Below are 17354 nucleotides of genomic sequence, written 5' to 3' on the forward strand. Positions count from 1 at the left end.
TACTTGAACAGCAGCAACTCGGAGTTCTACTTCGTTTTTCGTCATTACCCCATCGAGCAACACGCGCGACATGGAAAAGTTTGAAGGGGCTGTTCACCGAAAAGTGTAGTGAACGAAAACTATACACTGGGTTGGGTACATAGTGTACACACCCACACAATACAAATACATAAAAAAGAGGCATAGTGAGATGGTGGGTGGTTGGGCTGGGAAATGGATATGGGCAACACATATCCAAGTGATGGTATTTGGAAACATTGTAACAAAGTTGAACAAAGTTTCTATTGTACTCGTGGGAATGCAGGGGTTTTTTGTTGATGTTGGGATATTGAATCACTGCAAACGATTGGTCAGTGGACCTTTTTTTTTGGTGTAAATTGAATCGTTTGCATTGCTGAATTTGAATTCGGATTCGGTGCAACTTTAATTAAACCAGAGAATGCTTCTCGATGACAACTGTTCGCAGAATAGTAAAATTTGAATACTTTTTAAGCTCTGACTGAAGTTTTATTTGATTTTTACAGAAATTTATTTCAATTGAATTCGAAATCTTGTTGTAAAACCACTTAAAATCTCAACTCTAAATCAATCGACTGAACTGTTTTCAACCCACTTTAAAAAGGCTAACAAGTCCCAAAACGCCGGGGAAAAAAGAAGTGAAAAATATCTCATCTCATTTACACCTCCCATAATAACTCATTTCATCCGACTTTATCCACTTGCCGCAGCCCACACGCGTGTCTCGCTCCGAAACTTCCACTCCTCCCCCACACCATTACCGTCAAACCGGAAATGAAAAGTCATCTCATTTTATCTTGTTGATTTCGCCACTTTTTTCTCGTGCTTTGCTGCTCAGTTTGCCTTTCCTTCCGCGCTTGATTGAATTTCGCAGCGTCAAAAGGTCAGCCAGCAGAAGAACAAGAAGATGGGGAAAAAACTTTTCAGAAAAGCTTAGCTCATCAAGCTCGCGGGGCTCGCTTTTTTCACTTTTCCACAAGGAAAGAAAGCAAACGCAAAAAAAAGAAGGCACACTCTAAGTGAGAAAGTTAGTAAAGAGTGAGCCAACCGGAACGGAAGTCGCCGCTGGAATTTATTACTGCAATTAATCCTGAAATTTACATTTCCTCGCTGGCGTGGCTGGTTGGGAACCAAGAGTGGGAGGTTTGGTTCATGGAATACGAACGCGGCAAATAACTTTATGTAATTTTAATTTTAACTGCAATTAACAGGTGAGAGCAAAACTCTTGTATGAAGTCTCGGTAAGGGAACATGTACACTGTACAGTTTTGATTTAAAATTATTTGTCAAACAGCAAGTCCATTTGAAAAGAGCATAAACTGAAATAAAAATTTCAGAGAACTGGCTCAAAATTTGTTTGGGGGTTCCATGGCCAAACTAGTTAGGTCCGTAATTTATTGGTTGACCAATAGGGTTGTAATTTTCTTCAATTTTCGTAAAAAGCGCAAAGGCTAATAGTTGCCCTTTCAAGAAAAGTCTCAAAACTTAAGCCTTACACATGAAAAAGTGTTATGAAAACTTGAAATGCCGTTTAGGCCAGGGATGCCAAATGGTTTTTCAAAATGTCTGTAAAAAAGTCTGTGTATGTCTGAGTATTTGAGCAATTCTCTTAGATTTCGGTCATTCGATTTTTTTGTATTTTTTAATCTGACTGAAACTTTTTTGGTGCCTTCGGTATGCCCAAAGAAGCCATTTTGCATAATTAGTTTGTCCATATAATTTTCCATATAAATTTGGCAGCTGTCCATACAAAAATGATGTATGAAAATTCAAAAATCTGTATCTTTTGAAGCAATTTTTTGATCGATTTGGTGTTTTCGGCAAAGCTGTAGGTATGGATATGGACTAGGGAGCGTTCTTTTATTACGTAACGCAGAAGGAGGGGAGGGGGGGTCGGAGGCTGTGTTACGCTCCATACAAAATTTTCAAAATTTGTATGGAAATTTTGTTACGAGGGGAGGGGGGAGGGGGTCTAAAAGTCCGATTTTTCGCGTTACGTAATAAAAGAACGCTTCACTACACTGTAAAAAAATGATGCACGGTAAAAAAAAAATTGTTGATTTTTTATTCAACTTTTTGCCACTAAAACTTGATTTGCAAAAAACACTATTTTTATTTTTTTTATTTTTTGATATATTTTTGAGGACATCAAATGCCAAATTTTCAGAAATTTCCAGGTTGTCCAAAAATCATTGAACGAGTTATGAATTTTTTAATCAATACTGATTTTTTTTTTAAATCGAAATTTTGATCGCAAAAATTTTTCAACTTCATTTTTTCGTAAAATCAAATTTGCAATCAAAAAGTACTGTAGTGAAATTTTGATAAAGTGCACCGTTTTCAAGTTAAATCCATATTTAGGTGACTTTTTTGAAAACAGTCGCAGTTTTTCATTTTTTTAAATAAGTGCACATGTTTGCCCACTTTAAATATGTTTGAATAGCTTCGAAAATTCTTTTTATTTTGCTTCTTCGGACTTTGTTGATACGACCTTTGGTTGCTGAGATTTTGCAATGCACAGGTTTAAAAACCCCATCTGCTGCAACCTTCCATCGGATGAGGAATTAAAATGTCGGTCCCGGCCTTGGTTGTTAGGCCTTTAAGTCATTCTAGGTGTAGGAGTCGTCTCCATGCCATAAGTACAAACAACACACCAAACCAAGCCTACTCCGGTGGAATCGCTGACGGCGGTTGGACTCGCAATCCAAAGGTCGTCAGTTCAAACACTGGGGTGGAAGGTTCCTTGGAGCAAAAAGAGGTTTGGGTGCTCTCCCCATTCAAGCCTTCGGACTCCTAGGTTCGAGCAGAAACTTGCAATAGAGACCACAAAAGACCCGGGGGTCGTTAATGTGGATGGTTTGATTTTTTGAGGTTTAAAAACAGGAAAATTGATGTTTTCTAAGTCTCTTCAAAGCCAACCTCCTGTGGCCGAATGGTTACGGGTTTCGTCTCATAAGCCGCAAGTCATGGGTTCTTCTCAGGGTGGCAGCATTAGGTTTAAGTTCAGAGGTAGCAGCAACCGTATGAGTATAAAACGGTTGCTTCACGTGCTCTTCAAGCATGTGATCGATCTTGGGATATTCCTTTGCGCCTCTTTCCCAAAATACTTTCCTCGTGTCTTCGCATGTAAATAATGCCCAGCCAATCGGTATTGCACTGCAGTCCAGTCGCATTGTCCAGATCAGAGCAAAGGGAACACCGCAAAAGTAGCGCCGCAAAAAGACAATTGTCTTTACAAGACCTCGCGCGGCAAATAATAGCTGCTGGGAAGAGCTTGAAAAATGACACGAAAAAATTGTCACCGCGGTTCTAGCGATACATAGCGCACAAGGCACAAGGAATGGAGTTTACAGCATCTGGATGGAACAGCACTTTTCCTCTCAATAGGAACTGTGTTATAGATCTGAAAATGCTTAATAACAGTAAAAATGGTTAACACGATACAATAGTCCTTGTAATCAGGATTCCGTGTCTTAATACTCAACCAGAAAAAAAAGTCTCTTCAAAACAGGCCACCATTTGTCAATGTCGATATCTCAGCAACTAATGGTCCGATTTTCAATATTAAAATATGAAACATTTGTGAAATTTTCCGATCTTTTCGAAAACAATATTTTCAAAATTTTCAATTCAAGACTAAAATTTTAAAAGGACGTAACATTGAATATTTGGCCCTTTCGAAAAAAATCAGTATTGATTCAAGAATTCATAACTCGTTAAAAGATTTTTTGCACAACTTGCAAATTTCTGAAAATTTGGCATTTTATGTCCTCTAAAACATATCAAAAAATAAAAAAAATTAAAATAGTGTTTTTTAGCAAATCAAGTTTTAGTGATAAAAAGTTAAATAAAAAAATCACCAATTTTTTACCGTGTATCATTTTTTTTCAGTGTAGTCCGTATCCATACCAACAACTTTGCGGAAGACACCAAATCGATCAAAAAAAACCTTCAAAAGATACAGATTTTTGAATTTTCATACATCATTTTTGTATGGACAGCTGCCAAATTTGTTTAGAAAATTATATGGACAAACTAATGATGCAAAATGGCTTCTTTGGGCATACCGAAGGCAGCAAAAAAGTTTCAGTCGGATTAAAAAATACAAAAATTAAAATTGAAGAAAAAAGACCGATTTCGTAGAGAATTGCTCAAGTTTTTTTGTTTAAAAATGCTTCATCATTTATTGAAAACTTTTTAAAAACAATTCAGAAAATAAGTCAAATGATGTGTTTTATGTGTCATTTACTCATCAAAAAAGGAAAAATAAGACAAGAAACAAATTTGTAGAATGTTGCAAATCGCTAAACATTTTTAAATTATATTTTAACTGAGTTTTGAACTTGTGGAGTTTATTCAGTAATATGAATTATATAACCGTATTTAAATGAAAATTTTACTACAATTAATAGATTATTACATAATTTTATAAACATATATCATTTGTCTGCTCTAATTTGATACTACCATTTTTTTTGCAGGTGTGAGATTCAATCAATCAGTTTAAAAAACATCCATTCCTTTGCGTTTGGAATCAGTTTTTGCATGTTTGAATTTATTCAAAAATCTTTCCAATTTTCGAAAATTTCGAATGCGAGACAACTGAACTAGTGTTAAATGCATTTAAAAAAAATCAAATGTTGAGTCTATGGTTTAATATTTCGCTGTTTATATTTTCATTTGACATTTTGAATGGATCATGGCAGCCAAATTAAAAGGGGTGTTAAAAGTGACTTTAAACAAATTTCCTTAATCCGTTTTTCCGATGTTCCTAAAAATCCTTCGGATTATCATACTTCGGATATTATAAAAATAATCTCTTATTAAACGTATACTTTTTTTTTGTTCGATGCATTGTTCAAAAATTGTAAAAAGTTTAAAAGTGCTCTATTTGATTAAAAATACATATACAAACTATTTCAATGTTGGGATTTAAAATTTGGTGTCAAAGGGACATTTATGTAAAATTGGACGCCCGATGTGATGGCGTACTCAGGATTAAAAAAAAAACGTATTTTTCATCAAAAAAGCACACATCTACATTAACCCAGAAGGGTCAATTTTTCATTTAGAACAAAAATTTTCATTTTAAAATTTCGTGTTTTTTAAGTTATAAATCTGCCCATGTTCGCATAAATGTCCCATATGCAAAAACAGCAAGCTGAGAAAAACGCATTTAAAGTTTGTCCCACACATAAAGTTACGTGTTAAGTTTTCGCGAAAAAACTGGATTTCCTCCTGATTTCTAGAACAAAGTATTGGATGTTATATGCTTTTCTGAAAGATCTCACAATTTTGAACAAAACTGCATCAATAACTCAAAAACGATGAAAATGCATATGGGACATTTATGTGATCAGGGGCAGTAAAAGGTGTAGGGTTATTTTTTAGTGTGTATTAATGTTTTACAAAGATGTAGAGCAGACAATTTCAAAAATATAGATAAATAAACATATGGGGTTTGCTTATAAACATCTCGAGTTATCGCGATTTTACGAAAAAAAAGTTTAATCAATTTGCATTAAACAAGTCGAAAATTTGTCCCAGCGCAAGACTGAGAGCATCCGCCAAACAAATCAATCAATTTTCGAGGGCATCCCGCAGCGAGATAGAGGGTGCATATCAGATGCAGAATCGGTGGCACAAACTCCCCGATGCAAATCGAAAAGTGCACCTTCCAATCAGACCCGAGTCTGATTGAAAAGTTTGTTGCGCACTCAAATCCGTGTTTTCCGAGGGGGGGACATCTGAGGTGAAGATTTTCAAGATTTAGATTTGTTTCAGTTTTTTCGTTAGTTTTGCAAAGTTAATATTTTACTTAAAAAAAAGTTTGACAGATGCTATGTAATGGTTCACCCCACGTGTCCCCCTCCTTAGGGGCAATAGCTATCAATACACCTCAATCGCTGCAAAACTACCGTGTACAAGTTGAGCCAAAGTGTTTAGTTTGAATTTGTGTCGGAGAGCACTTTGACAGCAGAGGCAGCAGCAGTGGCAGTGTTGCCAGAAGCGGTTTGAGAGAGTGAAATAGCAAGCAAAATTCGCCTCAGAAACTAGGTTAAGTGGAGCTGAAACTAATTTCATTTCTTGCTGCTGCTGCTGCTGAAGGATTTGCGGGAAGTGAAAAGAGCTTTTTTTAAGAAGTGCCATCAAGCATCATTTCCCGTGGAAGTGCGCGGGAAAACTGGGTGGGGGGAGGGATGGGGAAACCGCTCTCGGACATCATCAAAGTGAGAAATGGTTCCAGAAAGGCAGTCAAAAAATGAAGGAAGATGAAAACACTCCAGAGCTGCCAATCGAGTTAGAAAGTGAGGGGGTTTTCTGGGAAAAAGGCTCATCGTTGAAGGCTAATTTAGTTTTTTTTTATATATAATAGATAAGTTAAATTTTTTAAAGATTCAACTTGGAAAAACTTTGAATTCCATCGTTTAATTCTGGAATGATCTCACAAATTTCTGGAACCTCTTCAAAATACACACTAAATAACCTCAAAATCACCCCACTCCACCAAACACGGCATTGTCCTGGGATTGGTTAATTGATTCCATTTTGCGACCAACAACGCACTTGCGGCGAAGGCCCATGGAATGGTCCCAAAAGTAGAAAACTTTTCCACCATCCATCTGCTGCTCCTGGGCGCGGGGAATCCTGCATGGTGCGTAAGGGCTGCCACAATTTTTCCCCTGGCCAGACACCAGCCGGTAAATTTATGAGGTTTAAATTTAATTATTGCGAGCCAACAAAAAAAAAAGGCTGGGGACATTTGAGCTCAATCACCTTTGAGGGGGGGGGGGGGAAGGGTGGATAAAAGGTTGAATTAAGTGGCCACAGAAGGAGGGTTCTTTAAGGTTGAATAAGATGAAAATTTGCCCATAAAAATATCTATACACATCAAACAATCAAAGTATCTATATCAATCTTCAGAATTCAACAGCCTTAATATGTCAAGATAAACGACCAGTTTTTCCGAATCACGGTAGATTGATGAGTATTGAACAAAATCATAACAAAAGGCACAATACCAAAAATTCGATAAACTCTGTAGAAGAAAAAACAGTGCTGTCAGTATCAGCAATTCTAGCCCATTTCGGTACTGATCAAAGATAAACTGAGAATAGGCCCTTTCAACTACGCCCAAAAGTGAGTTGATTGCTGTCACAAATGTCATTTTTGGAATTTGTCTGAACAATTTTGAATATTATTATAGTTAATTTTAAACTAAGCTATCAAAAATTCAAATTCAAAATTATCTGCAAAAAAGTTGTTATTTCTACTGAGCTAAGAGAGCACACACCAGCAAATCGACTGGGTTGAACTTTAGTGCAGATTTGAATTAGCGCTAGTCACTTCCACCAACACAACACTGCTGTCGAAGCCTCGACAGCCGTGAAAACGCTTACTCATCACGTAAAATATTGAACGCGCGTAGTTCTCGTAGCAGCGAAGTTAACAGGTCATGTTACAGTTCACGGTGTGACGTAAAGCTTCCGGTTTCGTTTTGAGGGAAATTGCAAATAAATTTGCTACCTTCTAGCAGCAAGTCAATCTCGCTAAGAGTAAGGTACCATAAATTACCTGACAGGCAAAAAATATGCATATAAATACCCTCCATCACCTTTCCTAACCATCATTTACAGCTAATCCAATCTACCACCATGTCACTCGTCGAAGATCTACTCTTCTGTCCGTACAACCGTGCCCACCGCATCCGACCGGATGCCATGCCGAAGCATCTGTACAAGTGCCGCCGGAATCACCCCAAGACCAGGCTGGTGATCTGTCCGTTCAACACGATCCACCACGTTTCAGGACCAGAGCTGAACGCGCACATCGCCGAGTGTCCCGACCGGGCAGCGTTCGAACTGTACAAGTACTGCATCACCGACGGATCGCGGCAAAGTCACACCCCAACCGCCCAGGAACCGGAACTGATCTACAACAACGAACCACCACGACGCAGTCTAACGCCAGAGTCGGGCTTCGGTGACTCGGAAGAAGCGACTGGACGCAGTCTCCAGGATGATGACGAGTGCTGGGATGAAAGTGCGGTTCCGGCTTACAATCCGCATGCGTACTGTAAAAGTGCGAACGTGATTCGTAAAGCCACTAATATGAAGAAATCACAGAAGCGTGAGTTCTACCAGGCGGAACGGGAACGACTCAATGGGTGGAGAAGTGGCTCGACCAGCTCGGAATCGGACGATGGATGCCAGAAGGCGACGACGCTTGCCGGGGCAGATGAGTGGTGGGATGATGAGGTCGCGCCGGCTAAAGACAACAGAGCTACCGTGGAAAAGAAGCAGGACATGGATGCTATGAGTGCGTCGTTTGCGCAGAAATTGAAAATGAATCAGTAATTGAAATAAGTTAAGAACCTGTTATTTATTAAGATTGGGAAAATACATAATAAAAACTATAAATTTGATTTATTTGTACATACTGCCTTTTCTAATCTAATCAATCCCTAGCGCAGCCAACCTTTTGAAGGGATGGGGGTGCGTTAAGTTAGATTATGTCTAGTACTCTTCTTGTCATTCATTAACACACAACTTGCTCTCTGTAACAGTATCCCTAATTCCAATCCAAGCTTAACAAGTCGTCATGGCCTAGTAAACAACATGTTTGCTTACCAATCCAAAGGACGGGGGATCGAATCACACCTCGAGTGACTTTTGACTTTTCCTCACTGAGGTAAGTACAGTTGAGTGACAACAAATGGCAGAACTTTTGAATTATTTTTTTTAGTTATTTTGCAATAAAAAATACGTTTTTTTGAAACTCAGAGTATGCCATGAAATCCCGTGTCTAATTTAACCGTTGCCTTTCTCCATACATTTTGACGATTTTTCCCATAGAAACCAGTGGTCAAAATGAACTCAGATTTGGAATTTAGCCTAGTGATGGGTTAATTTTTGAATCCGAGAAAGCCTGGATCTGGACCACCCTAGTAGACAGGTTATTGAAAGTCCTTCCAAACGAGTTCAAAATATTGACGATCTGGCAACCCTGTCTCAAGGTATGACCACCTACGACCACGACCATCATGACCTTTCTTTAGATAGGTTATCGAACGACCTTTCCAACGAGTCTAATTCATTGAAGATCTGGCATCACTGTCTCAAGTTTTTGCCTTCCTCACTTTACTGAGGAAAGGCTATAAAATCACTCGAAAAACTAAATTCTTAGTTTGACCTCCTAGACCCACCTTCATGTATACATATCGACTCAGAATCAAATTTTGAGCAAATGTCTGTGTGTGTGGTGGGATGTTGATCAAAAAAATTTGCACTGAGTTATCTCGGCACTGGCTGACCCGATTTGGACCGTTTTTGTCTCATTTGATCCGTCTTGGGGCCCCATAAGTCGCTATTGAAAATGATAAAGTTTAGTTAAGTACTTCAAAGTTATTCTAAAAAAACGAATTTAACAAAAGTCCGGAAGATTGTAAAAAGGGTGGTTTTTGTAAGAAACCTCGTCATGTTATACATTTTTAGAAAGGTATTTAAAAGACATTTTCAACGAGTTCAAAAGATTGAAGATCTGACAACCCTATCAAAAGTTATAAGCACTTAAGTGTTATTTATGAACTTTTTAGATGCCGGACTCATATATTTCGATGAAAACGTTGTCCGGATCTATCATGTGAACTAGCGTTGAATAGGTAATCAAAAAACCTTTCCAACGAGTTCAAAAGATTGAAGATCTGACGACCCTATTAAAAGTTATAAGCACTTAAGTGTTATTTATGAACTTTGTGGAGGCCGGATTTCAGATATTACCTAGCATTACACTCAAAATGTGAGGAAGGCACCAACCACCTAATGGTGGATTAAGTAACGTTTTAAAGTTACAAAAAAACCAAGTTTGATGATAGTATAAAATTCTTCCATGATGTTTTGTGTGACACATTTTTGGTAAAAAGTGAGTGAGCCAGAAAAAATGACCCTCTGCTCCACAAGCGGAAAACGGTTTTTTTTTTTGTTATTTGAAGCATCTGTGCCAATTTTTAGCGAAATTTGTTGAGATTAACCCATTGATACCCGAGCCTAAAGCTGGTAGAAAAAATGTTTTTCATACAAAAATGACTTTTTTAAATCGCTTATAACTTTTAAGGTTCTATTTTTACAGCTTTGGTATGTTCTACAATGTTGTAGAGCATTATATTTTCAAAGGGAATCTCACTTTTGGGAATATTTGGATGGAAGTAGCGCACATTTTTTCGATTTTTCCCATACAAACTTCACCTTTGAGGGTTAATGTTGACCGATTTTGCTCATATTTGGCCCAGAGTCCTAAAATTGCTCAAGGAACAATATTCAGCTTGTGGAGCGAGGTTTTGAGAAAAAGTCCTATATTCTGGCCACCTGACCGCAAGTTTTTTTTTGAAAATTATCCGACTTCTTCTTCACAGCCTTGGCAAATTATTACCATGAATGGATGTATACTGGAATAAGAAAAAAAACTTTGAATTTTACTTGTAACGAAATTAGCAACGCGAGCTCACGGTGTCCAAAATACCGTTATTTAAAAAATAAAACACTCATTCGAAAATCTTTGTCGGGTCACTTTTCCAGTTACGCATTTTCAATGATGTTAGTATCGATTTTTCAGGATTTCCCATTCATGCGACCTCGAAATCCATGAAAAAGTGAACTGAAATACACTTATCTAAGGGAAAGATACCCATTTGTGTTTGAATGATGCTCGATAATCTGGAGTGCTCTTTGAAATTTACTAAAACCAAGTACAACAACGAGTAGAGCAACTATTTGTGAACATTTCTGTTTATTTTAACTTCTTCTAAAAGTTATTCTATTCCTTTTACAAGAATTAAAAAAAATATTTCCCAAATATATTCTAATCAGACGAGAATGCATTGAGCCACGCCCATTTTTCTTTTTTCAGCTAAGTTCTTTTTTCTTCCAGCGCTCTTTTGAGTCTGCTTAGTGCTGCCAAAATTAATGAAATTTTAAGCGAACACTCACGCAAAGTAGCATTTCTGCTGGTGGTGTTGGTGACCACCATTTGTTCTTCTATTTGCCTCGGTTTTCTTCAGCCTTCGATTGGAATGGGTCGTCAAAAGTCAAACTTCAAAAGACTTGTCGCGTTTGTTTTTTTTTATGGCGCTTGCTAATTATTTACATGTTTTGGGATTTTTTTTCAAGTGAGTAACTAACTAATGTTCAGCAGAACATGTTACCGGTAGTTGGAATCAATTTAATTTCTTAAGCGCTTTGAAAATAGTATTTTTGGGGCTTTAATCGAGCATCAAACCATATGACGAAGATAGGTGATCAATTCCCTATGAAATCGGCCGATTTCGACCATTTTTATTTTTTGTATTTTTTTATTTGACTCAAACTTTATGGGGGCCTTCCCTATGACTAAATAAGCTATTTTGCGTCATTGGTTCACCCATACAAGTCTCCATACAATTTTGGCTGCTGTCCATACAAAAATGGTATGTAAATATTCGAACAGCTGTAACTTTTGAATAAATTTTCTGATCAATTTGGTGTCTTTGGCAATGTTGTAGGTATTGTTGAGAACTATTGAGAAAAAATAGGTACACGAAAAATAAAATTTGCAGATTTTTTAATCAACTTTTCTTTTCACTAAGACTTAATTTTCCGAAATACGTATTTTTTTATTTTAAAGATATTTTGATATGTTTTAGAGGACAAAAATCCGCCACTTTTGAGCCATAGAGAAACATGGTCAAAAAATCTACCGCTGAGTTATGATTTTTTGAAAAAATAGTGATTTTTGGAAAAAATCGAAGTTTCATGCAAAAACAAGTTTGACATTATTTTTAAATGCAAAATTGAATTTGCAATCGAAAAGTACTTCACAGATTTTATGATAAAGGGCTCCGTTTTCTAGATATAGTCACCGAAACTTTGATTTTAGCGAAATTTTTGCAGTTTTTCAATTTTTAAACATAGTGACCATGAGTGACCATTTCTAAAAATATTTTTTTAGGAAAGTTCAGAAAATTTTGCTATAAAATTGTCTAAGACACATTGAAGATTGGACCTCGGGTTGCTGATGGGCGTAATATTCAATATTTGGCCCTTTTTAAATGTTAGTCTTGATTTAAAAATTTTCAAAATATTTTTTTCCGAAAAGATCGGAAAATTTTACGAATGTTTCATGTCAAAAAAAAAACAATTTTCGTGTTTCTTTTTTTTCAGCAACCCGAGGTCGAATCTTTAATGTCTCTTAGACAATTTTACAGCAAATTTTCTGAACTTTTAAAAAAACATATTTTAAGAAATGGTCACTCATTGTCACTATTTGAAAAAATTGAAAAACTGCAAATATTTCGCTAAAGTCAAACTTTCGGTGCCTATATCTTGAAAACGGAGCCCTTTATCAAAAAATCTGTGAAAAATGTTTCGATTGCAAATTCAATTTTGCATTAAAAAATAATGTCAAACTTGTTTTTGCATGAAACTTCGATTTTTTCCAAAAAACACATTTTTTCAAAAATTCATAACTCGGCGGCAGATTTTTTGACCATGTTTCTCTATGGCTCAAAAGTTGCGGATTTTTGTCCCCTAAAACATTTCAAATATCTCGAAAATCAAATAATACTTATTTTGGGAAATTGAGTTATAATGAAAAAAGTTGATTAAAAATGTGCAATTTTTTCCGTGTACCTATTTTTTCTGAAAAGTCCTCAACAATACCTACAACTTTGCCCAAGACACCAAATTGATCAGAAAACTCACTCAAAAGTTACAGCTGTTTCAATATTTACATACCATTTTTGTATGGACAGCAGCCAAAATTGTATGGAGACTTGTATGGGTGAACCAATGACGCAAAATAGCTTATTTGTTCATAGGGAAGGCCCCCACAAAGTTTGAGTCAAATAAAAAAATACAAATAAAATCCATTTCCGGTTTTGGTAGAGAATTGCTCAGGTGTTTGATTAGAAAGGGTATATTTCCTCAAGTCATCACTGTTATTTAACAGTGTGACGTAAACGCGTCAGAACATTTATAAGCCATTAAGAGAATCTAGTGTACATAATAATGACCTGTCCAGATCAATTCTTACTGATGAAAGTCATTATTTAACTGTTTACTTTAATCTCGCAATATGACGTTAGTGCCTATTGATTGTATCATTCAGATTTGGTGAACTTTGATGAATTTGATATGTTCTAAGCGTTGATATGATCTGTAGGTTGTCAATAATTTAGGTGGACCATACTGCCGTTTTACGGCGATATGATGTATACGCCATTGAGGTGATTTTGCTGTAGACAAAATTTTCTGTTTTTGTTCATTTTTTCAATTTAAAATGACTAATTTAAGGTCTGCTCTGTAGAAACTGTTAAAAAGTACAATAAAAATGTGGCCCCTAGAAAATTTCTTGTTTTTTCCTATTCTCTACGATTTTAAACCACAAACATCATTTGGCCGAAAAAATAGCAATAAAAAATCACTACTTTTACTGCCCAATGATGTATGTATACATTGCTCGATCAAAGCTGGCTTTATTTTTTGTGCCAGCTATTTGGAAAGCTGAGCGGATCCCGTAATGCATTGTCCACGTGGATACTTTAAGGGGGGGGAGGGTATTAGGGAGCATTCTTTTATTACGTAACGCAGTTGGTGGGAAGGGGGGGGGGGGTCGGAGGCCGTGTTACGCTCCATAAATTTGTTTTAATTTGTATGGAAATTTTTTTACGAGGGGGGGTCTAAAATCCGATTTTTTGCGTCACGTAATAAAAGAACGCTCCCTTAGCGATTGTCTACGCTCTATAAACACATTTTTTGCATGAACAATTGTCCGCAAGGGAGGTGGGTGGGTCTAGAATTTTCAAAAAAGTGTCTACGTGGATGTGGATAAGGTGTCATCCATTAAGTAGGTCACATTAAAATCAGCCAAAATTTACTCCCCTCTTTGTCACGATTTCCTTATGCTTTTAACACGCAACGTCACGCTTGTTCAAAACCCCCTCCTTCCCTCAGAGCGTGACGTACTTTATGGATGACGCCTAATGGACGTCCCCTTAAGAATTAAATCGAAATAATGTAATAAAATATTGGCCAGTCTTGATTTGGTCCCAAAACCTCAAATCAACATTCAAACAGTATTGAATTTGACTTCTATCAATTCTCAATGTATACATACATCATGATGAGTAAAATTGGCGTATACATCATAGTTTGTTTGCTTAATAAAATGGGCCCCAGAGCAGTTTTTTGAAAAATTCTTTCGTCAGGAGGTAGCTTTTAAGATTCTTTATCAGACTGTACAATAAAATTGAAAATGTCCAAAATGGCGTATACATCATATCGCCGTAAAACGGCAGCATAAACTATGTGAACACCCATCACTCATTCGTCTTGCCCGAAGTAGCTGTAGAACGTTGTGAAAAACAATAATTTCTTATTGATTCAGTCAAAATGGCTAGCACTGAAAAAGTAGCGGTCACACGTGCAAACAATGTTTTAAATCTTTCATAATTGGACTAAATTAAAATACATGTAATATTTTTTTAAGTACGCATGTGGATTGTAAAAGTAAGTATGTATGAATCAAATAATTAGTTTTATTTTTTTTCTTTTCTCAATTCTAATAAAATACAGGATTCTTAAATTATTTCGATTTCTGACTCATTTTCAATTTCTGCGCAAACGACGCACTAAAATTATCAATCTCCTTCTTCAGCTGCTGATCAGAACGATGAACCTGTTTCTTTTGCAAGGTAGTTCTTTTGGGTACCACCTGAATTTCCTTAGCCGGCGCGACCTCATCATCCCACCAATCATCTGCCCCGGCAAGCGTCGTCGCCTTCTGGCATCCATCGTCCGATTCCGAGCTGGTCGAGCCACTTCTCCACCCATTGAGTCGTTCCCGTTCCGCCTGGTAGAACTCACGCTTCTGTGATTTCTTCATATTAGTGGCTTTACGAATCACGTTCGCACTTTTACAGTACGCATGCGGATTGTAAGCCGGAACCGCACTTTCATCCCAGCACTCGTCATCATCCTGGAGACTGCGTCCAGTCGCTTCTTCCGAGTCACCAAAGCCCGACTCTGGCGTAAGACTGCGTCGTGGTGGTTCGTTGTTGTAGATCAGTTCCGGTTCCTGGGCGGTCGGGGTGTGACTTTGCCGCGATCCGTCGGTGATGCAGTACTTGTACAGTTCGAACGCTGCCCGGTCGGGACACTCGGCGATGTGCGCGTTCAGTACTGGTCCTGAAACGTGGTGGATCGTGTTGAACGGACAGATCACCAGCTTCGTCTTGGGGTGATTCCGGCGGCACTTGTACAGATGCTTCGGCATGGCATCCGGTCGGATGCGGTGGGCACGGTTGTACGGACAGAAGAGCAGATCTTCGACGAGTGACATGGTGGTGTTGGGCGATGCTTTGGTTTTGCTTGTAAGAAGGTTGATGTAACTTGGATTTGCTGTGAATGATGTTTCGTTAGTGTTACGGAGAGTATTTATATGAGTAAATCTTTTGCCTGTAAAGTAATTCATGATACCTGTTTGGAAAAAAATGAAGAAGTATGGAATTTCTTTACCTAACATGTAATCAGAGACTGTCTTGTTATCCAATAGGAATTCTTCGAATCTTTATTTAAAATTTGTCTAGCTAAAATTTTCTAATAATTTTCATAAATAATCAATAAATTAGTATCCTATAATCTCAATCAATCGCCCAATTTCTCCAATCGTTTCGTCTTAAACAACAGTAGAGTCCTCCTCGTCAGCGACGTCTTCTACGACGACCTCTGCGGTTTCCTCGACCTCAACCGTTTGCTCTTCAGCATCATCTGTAGATTCCGCTTCCTCAGCAACTACCTCAGCCTCTTCAACTGCGGCAGATTCTTCCACAGCGGCAGCTTCTTCAGCTTCTTCAGCAGCAGCCTGTTCCGCGGCGGCCTGTTCAGCGGCGGCTTGTTCAGCGGCGGCCTGTTCAGCGGCGGCCTGTTCCGCGGCAGCCTGTTCCGCGGCGGCTTGTTCAGCAGCTGCTTGTGCTTCTGCGGCAGCCCTAGCGTCGGCTTCCCTCTCCAGTACGGTAGCGGCCTGTTCGACTGCAATCTTGTTGAACACCACACAGCGCCGGTACGCTCCAACGGACGGCCCAAAGCCCGTGTTCAGCTTGTCGCACTCTGCATTGCCTTGGTCGTACGTCGCAAGAAGCTGGGCCAGCTGCTCCTGCAGATCTTCGGGAAGTACCTTCAGCGCCAAACGTTCCAGAACGGGCGATGGCTTCGGTCGGAATGGGGCCGGAGTAGCAACAGGAGCAACGGGAGCAGCAGGGAAAAGGGCACGAGACGCCAACGGGGCTGGTACGGGCACGAATCCGGCAGGGTATCCCGGGGGTCCGAAGGATGGTTGGTAGGCTGGCACCGCCGGTTGATATCCTGGGAATCCTGGGAAGAAGGCACCAGGTTGAACGAAGCCGGGAGGTCCGAATGCTGGCGGAGCTGCCGGTTGGCCAAACGGCCCCAGCGGTCCGAACGGTCCAAACAGAGATCCTTGCACGGCCACGGCGGCGGTCACGATGACTAGGGCAGAGATTGCGAGTTTGCTCATTTTGAGGGTAGGTAAAAGCTACTGGTTCGAGTTAATTTCGTTACTGTTCTAGGAAAGTTTCGAGACAATTTGATGCCAACCGAGAGTTGACCGTATCGTTTTATAGTAGTTTGAAGCCGAAACTTGTTTACGGCTTGATTAGACGCACCACCGTTGGCAACACCTCTCGTCCGAAGCTCTCTCCGAGCAGTTGTTATCTTAATTTGCCCACCGTTGGAGCTTAGGGATGGCGGAATTTCGCAACGAAAAGATAACACGCTCCACAACAGCCACAGTTCAGGGGGGTCTTAATCACCCCGGTGTTGTTTATTTGAGAATGGGTTCTCGGGGTGAAAAAACAACGAGAAAACGGTTGGAGATAAGCACTGTTGGCGTGGTCCAGGTTGTGCTGTTTGTTGGTGATACAGCTGATGGTGCTCTGATGCTGCTGGGAATCTGCGTGACATGGGAACAGATAATATGAAATGCGCTGGAATTGGCTAGGTTTGATAGCTGGGTGGTGACGATATGCGAAAGTGGACTTAATTGTTTTTTTTATGCAGTTTGAAGATTCTGAAATATCTCTTAATCTGAAGAAACTAAAAGCAAGCTAAATTGCGTTTTTTTTTTGCTTTTAAAACTGATTCTAGAACAATTGTTTGCTTCAGAGCGTAGAAAGTTCTTATAAAGCAATCTGGAGGTACAATTTTACTTTGAAACATTTGGCAATTAAGTAGTGGAAACGCACGTATCTTCGGAAGTTGAGGATGTGACATGAACTATACATCGTT

At 38.7% G+C, this 17354-nt stretch overlaps 2 protein-coding genes across 2 annotated transcripts; one reads left to right on the forward strand and one right to left on the reverse strand.

The window, feature by feature from the left end:
- The first annotated feature begins 7673 nt into the window (after nt 1–7673).
- Nucleotides 7674–8384, forward strand: LOC6048625 (gametocyte-specific factor 1 homolog). Its single transcript, XM_038249893.1, has 2 exons — nt 7674–7974; nt 8014–8384. The coding sequence occupies exons 1-2, from the start codon at nt 7674–7676 to the stop codon at nt 8373–8375; spliced, it is 663 nt and encodes a 220-aa protein (XP_038105821.1). The 3' UTR covers nt 8376–8384.
- Nucleotides 8385–8482: 98 nt separating this feature from the next.
- LOC6048624 (gametocyte-specific factor 1 homolog) lies at nt 8483–15390 on the reverse strand. Its single transcript, XM_038266174.1, has 3 exons — nt 15090–15390; nt 14682–15050; nt 8483–8496 (listed from the first exon to the last, which is right to left on the reverse strand). Exons 1-3 carry the CDS (start codon nt 15388–15390, stop codon nt 8483–8485), a joined length of 684 nt encoding a protein of 227 aa, XP_038122102.1.
- Between the last annotated feature and the right edge of the window lie 1964 nt (nt 15391–17354).

Source organism: Culex quinquefasciatus, chromosome 1, assembly GCF_015732765.1.
Source record: "Culex quinquefasciatus strain JHB chromosome 1, VPISU_Cqui_1.0_pri_paternal, whole genome shotgun sequence".
NCBI lineage: Eukaryota > Metazoa > Arthropoda > Insecta > Diptera > Culicidae > Culex > Culex quinquefasciatus.